Source organism: Ciona intestinalis, unplaced genomic scaffold, assembly GCF_000224145.3.
Source record: "Ciona intestinalis unplaced genomic scaffold, KH HT000099.2, whole genome shotgun sequence".
In the NCBI taxonomy this organism is placed as follows: Eukaryota; Metazoa; Chordata; class Ascidiacea; order Phlebobranchia; family Cionidae; genus Ciona; species Ciona intestinalis.
This window is the reverse complement of record NW_004190421.2, coordinates 2,334-8,041: the sequence shown is the minus strand read 5'-3', so window position 1 is coordinate 8,041 and position 5,708 is coordinate 2,334. Positions and strand designations below refer to the sequence as shown.

At 37.4% G+C, this 5,708-nt stretch overlaps 1 protein-coding gene and 1 non-coding gene across 2 annotated transcripts in view; one reads left to right on the top strand and one right to left on the bottom strand.

The window, feature by feature from the left end:
- The window catches only part of LOC100179845 (reversion-inducing cysteine-rich protein with Kazal motifs), a 25,663-nt gene extending 21,009 nt beyond the window's left edge, over nt 1-4,654 (top strand). The window contains exons 10-18 of the mRNA XM_026838611.1: nt 88-326; nt 659-781; nt 1,084-1,255; nt 1,893-2,052; nt 2,404-2,556; nt 2,868-3,003; nt 3,225-3,389; nt 3,909-4,051; nt 4,338-4,654. Of these exons, the coding sequence (XP_026694412.1) occupies nt 88-326; nt 659-781; nt 1,084-1,255; nt 1,893-2,052; nt 2,404-2,556; nt 2,868-3,003; nt 3,225-3,389; nt 3,909-4,051; nt 4,338-4,547 (1,501 nt within the window). The 3' untranslated portion in view covers nt 4,548-4,654. The remainder of the gene's footprint in view (nt 1-87; nt 327-658; nt 782-1,083; nt 1,256-1,892; nt 2,053-2,403; nt 2,557-2,867; nt 3,004-3,224; nt 3,390-3,908; nt 4,052-4,337) is intronic.
- Nucleotides 3,632-3,703, bottom strand: trnap-ugg. The gene has a single exon. It is a non-coding gene; the product is annotated as a tRNA-Pro (tRNA).
- Nucleotides 4,655-5,708: the final 1,054 nt, after the last annotated feature.

Genomic DNA, 5,708 nt, shown 5'->3' with positions numbered 1-5,708 from the left:
TAAATGATTTTTTTACTCTTAAATGAAACGAGAAATTGGAATGTCCCATCTTCCCCCACCCTGCTGTATTACCTGTTCCTGTTAAAGCAATGCTTATGTTATTATGACCCTACCTTCAATTAACCAACCCCCCTCAGGTTGCCGCATGGGTCACGGGTCAGAGTTCATCGTACCCGTGGGTTCAGTGGTGCGTGTCGAGGACAGGTCACGTGGCGAAGGTTGCTTCCGGTCTTGCACATGCGTCACTTCCGGTGACCTGGTATACTGCGAACCATTGCCTTGTACTGATAAACGACAAAGCTGTAAACTAGCGGGGCAGGTTAAAAGTGAGTGGCTAGTGACGTCGCTGTGACGTAATATTGACGTTATTATGACGTAGTACACTATACTCTACGTTGGATCGTGTCATAACAACAACTTTTATTTCAACGTCTTATTGTTTTTATTAATGTAATCTTCTTTACCGTGACCGAACTTTAAATTTATTTGTTTCTACAAATGTAGTAACAGAATAAATAATTTAAAACAATTTAAAATTCCCTGCTAAACTGTATTTCCCTGCTAAACTGCAGCCACATTAAAGTTGTTATTCTTCTACCATTTAAATTATTCGTATAATTCATAATTGTAACGTAACTTTTATTATGACGTCATATAGGTCACGGAACGAGTTTTTACGTCGATTGCAATTTCTGCAGCTGTTTCTCTGGTAACGTGACGTGTACGAAACGTCAGTGCATGACGTCACACAGCACGCTGGAAGACAAACGTCGTTTTACAGGTTTGTGACGTCATAGTTGTAAACATTCGGGCTTGTAACTGTCTCACGAAAGTTATGGGTTCAAGGCTCGTCGCTGCTACCATTGTGGGCGTATGTGTTCTTGGGCAAGACATTTAACGAACATTGCTCCAACCCAGTGGCCATTAATGGGTTGTCCAAGTTGTCAACCATAGATAAAACAACCACCGACAAAGTTACATACGTTGTAACTTGTAAGCGGACACAAGGTGTATGAAACAGAACACCCATGTTATAACGACTGTCTTTGCCCCGCCATGTTAACCAATTTCCATCCACTTCAGGTGTTCCATGCAACTGCAAGCCATACTACACACCAGTGTGCGGATCTAATGGAGTTACATATAGAAGCTTATGTGTGGCTAGATGTTTAGGTTTGGCACATCACCATATTCAACCTGGTGCTTGTTCGCAACTTGACCCATGCATTTCCAACCCATGCCCATCAAGAGAAAGGTGATACATCGTTTGTATTGTAAAGTAGAGCGGGGGAAGATGGGACACTTTTAGCACATAATATTCAAATACCCTGATCGTGTTTTAAACAATTAACAATGGTCTATGGAGTCGTGAGGATATGATTTTATAATTTTTTAAATGTTCTTTATTTACTACCAAAGGAAGCGAGAAATTAAATGAAAAGGTGTTCCATATTTCCCCACCCTACTATATATTATGCACGTGTTTTGGCGCTTCAGGTTCAAAGTTTTTATAATACTCGTATAAATGCATCATTTGTATGTAGTATGTATATTAGACTCGTGTTTTGGGATTTTCAAGCAGGAATGTTACAAGTATAAACGTGAAAAACACAAGTATAGTAGGGTGGGGGAAGATGGAACACATTGTCATTCTATTTTCTCGTCACATTTGGTAGTAAACAAAGAACATTCAAAGAATTATGAAACTGTATCCTCGCGACTCCCATAGACCGTTGTTAAATGTTTAAAACACGATCCGGATATTTATTGAAGTATTATGTGCTAACGGTGTCCCGTCTCCCCCCACCCTTTAGCAAATATATATTATTATGGTTTAAACATTTTGTTCAAATATGGGTAAATATGAACGCTTCACGATTTATATTTTTTAGGTGTATAGCGACACCGCGTGTCTGCCTCACCCGTACAAACCGTTGCCAACAATACGAATGTCTTCCACGTAACAAACAATGTCCAAGGTTGCTCTCTAGCGCCATCTTACCACAGAGTAGAAAAGCTTTCAAACATCGTCGAAGGCAACTTGATTATCAGGTATTGTGACGTCACAAATGTATTAAAATATTAAAAAATACTAATAATATAAATAAGTTCAGATAGGTTTAATTGAACATATTTATTCAAACTAAAAATATAAAATATAACAATAAAATGTATTTAAACAAACAAAACGTTGTTTTTTTATATCATTCTGTCTAAATTGAAAATAAAACGACAAATTTAGTTGTATCAGTTTTGATTATTAAGACAACTTTTTTATGAATTGATAAACAATATAGTTTTATGATAATAATAAACCATGAAAATATAATAAAATTATGCTTGAGTATACTTTACTGGTTCTAACAATAAATGCAATATTTTAATTACGTCGTTAAACTCCAGGACATTCTATCGTCATCACATTTCTTTTCAAATTCCGACTATTTGTCGAAGAACAATGCCGTGTGTGACGTCAACAATAAACAGTATGACAACATATGTAAACTTGTGAGGTCACGAAGGTTCAAGAAGATTTCACATAAAGGGAATTGTGACGTAAGTATAATAACTACTTATGACGTAACACATGAAATAGGTTTGTTTATAGTAGGCTGGGGTAAGATGGGACATGTTTTTATTTCCCTTTAACGTCCTATTTGGTAGCAAACAAAGAATATTTACATGATTAACCATATCTTCACTATTCTAAAATATAGGTTTTAATTGTTATAAGCACGGTTAGGAAATATGGGATGTTATGTGCTCACATTCATGTTAGTTACAGATTTGTTAAAACTGTTGTGTTAATACTAAGCTTAGGCTTTAAATGAACATATGACGTAACAGTCCCTATTATGACGTCACAGGCGGCATGTCCATCGGACGGAAGTCGTCGCGTCTGCGGTCACGACCACGTGACTTACAACAGCTCATGCGTTGCAATGGCGACGGGGATTTTCCCCGATTACGTAGGACCTTGTCGACCAATCAGCTATGGCACAGGTAAGTTGTGTTGATGACGTCATTCGATGATGTCACGGCGCACAGTCGTGGTATCCCATTTAAACAAAACTTTATTTTTTAATGAATTTTTAATTAAGATCTCTCGTAGCCCTTCCTTTACGCTTAAGGTTCCTTCATTTTCAAGTTCTTTTTTTAAATATATATTTTTAAACCAATATTTTCCGTTGCTCTTCTTTCACGTTTACTTTACTCCCTTCCAGACGGTGAGCTGAGCACATGCGCAGGAGTGAAGTGCGCAGCATTATCCAACCCTGGGTGCAAACCTGTCACCCCACCTGGCTCATGTTGTCCCATATGTGCGGGGTTACTGAGGGTGTTGGTCAGCACACCCCACCTAATGGCCATCCCACAACGTTCATGGAAAGGTAGGTACGGGTTCAAAGCCCGACACTGCTACTATTGTGGTCGTACGTCTTTTAAAGTTGCTGGACCACAGTTATATATTTCTGTTAATATTCTTTGTTTACTACCAAATGGACGATAAAGGAAGAAAAATATAATAAAAATAATATATAAATATTATAACAGAAAAAGAATTATAAAAAAAAAACATTGGAAAAGGTAATTTTAAAAGGGTTGTAAAAAAGATGTTTAACTTAAAAGTAATGGGCTCGTCCGGGATTTGAACCCGGGACCTCTCGCACCCAAAGCGAGAATCATACCCCTAGACCAACGAGCCACTTGTTAAATTTGACGTGAAAGTTATCGCAAGTATTGACACACACATTCCGAATTGAGTTGCACAGAATAACGACTGTCGTTGCCCCGCTATGCGACGATAAATAATAAATGCTTTTATTTATGTGATTGTTGCCATGGCGTCACAAATATAACGTCAAAATTCATTACGTCACAAATTATGACGTCACACCCCTTATTTTCAGGCCCGGTGACCGTGCGCGACATCGTGTGGATATTACGTCGTCATCTTAACGTGCTCGAGTGCGCCACCTATGGCCAACTAACCACGGAGGGTGACTTGGTCATTATGACGTTGTCAACCATCGACAAACCATCATTGTTACAGGTGAACCTCATGTCCGGTGTCGGGCAGTGCTGTGGGAAATTGGTATTTTTACCAGATAAAAATAAAATGTTAATAAAAAGTTAATTAAAAAAGTAAAAGTGTTTTTTGAAAAAACTAAATATATATATTTAAGTAATATATAAAGTTTTAAAACATAGTTAAAATAAAGTAAAAAAATGTTGAAAAACTTATCTTCCCTTTAAGAAAATGAAAAAATAAGAATATTAATTAAATTTAAAAATATTTATAAAAAAAACAATTTATTTGATAATTATAAATATTACAGACGAAAGCTTGCTCCAGTGAAGCGGAACGATTGTCACGCTTGATTAACTCCCGTAGCCCTACTTTAACCTCTGACCTCATACTTTCAACTTTGACCGCTGCCACGTGGACGTCGACCGATAAAGACAGCTCATCATCGTATATGACGTCATCATTGATGACGTGGGTGCTCGCGTTGATCGCGCACTACCTCTGCTGGTACGTCACATGATAATTTCGCGATCGCGACTTTTCTAACCTCTTGGTGGCGATAAAGAGCCAAGCGGTGACGTCACAGGCGCTTTCGAATAAAGCGAAATTATTTTTTGTGACGTCACAGTCAGTTTCGTTCTATTTTCCCTTCACTGTGTCACGTGATCTTTCGTTCCGCTTCATTTCCCTCAGATTATTCCGTCCATTATGACGTCACAAAAAGTTTTGCGATTCGAAACAAGATTGTTTCATTGGGCACGTCATAACTATTACGTCATAATTTCGATTCATTACGTACTTACCGGAACATAGATATCAAGATAGAAATATTATAAAAGTAACAAAAATTATTTTAGAAGTATTTTAATTTCTTCGTTTGTTATTTTATGTGGCAGTCAGTTGTACAAGTTTTTATAAAAATAAACAAACAAAGAAATATCTACGCTGGCCTGCGCTGAACAACGCTGGGTGTAGATATTTCTTTGTTTGTTCTTTTTACGCCGAGGCGAGCTACACTGGTTTTATTTCTTTTCTTTGCATTTTTTAGTTTGCGATTTTCTTCGTTCTTTAAATAAACAAAATATTTTCGTTGTTGAAAAAATGCTTTGTTTGAATGAATATTTATCCCCGCGAAAAGCGACAGTCGTTGTAACACGGGTGTTTTGTTTCATACACCTCGTGTCCGATTACAAGTTACCACGTATGTAACCTGTTTATCCTCGCGTGGTGGGACAACGATAGTCGTTAGAACACAGGTGTTTTGTTTCATACACCCCGTGCCGGTGTCGCGGAAATCTGGTTTCCATCAGCTACTGCGCATGCGCAGACACAATGCATTTTTATCAGAAATCTAAAAATATGGTTCCCAGAAGTTAACTTGAATACATGTAGACATGTTTTTAGATAGTTTATTCTATTTAATGTAAAAATGAAGGTTTGTCGCCCTTATTTGTTGTCGATGACGTGATACGGGCAGTAGTCATTGGTCATACGGCATTATGTATAATTTATGTTAAAATACAGCATACATTTTTGTTAAGAAGATAAATCTTTAAAAAGAATTAGAGTAATAAAAATGTCCTCATAAAACAGGTTTTTCTGGCCTATAGGAACCAGATTTCTTGGGAACCAGATTTCCGCGACACCGGCTTACGAGTTACCATGTATGTTACTACCACAC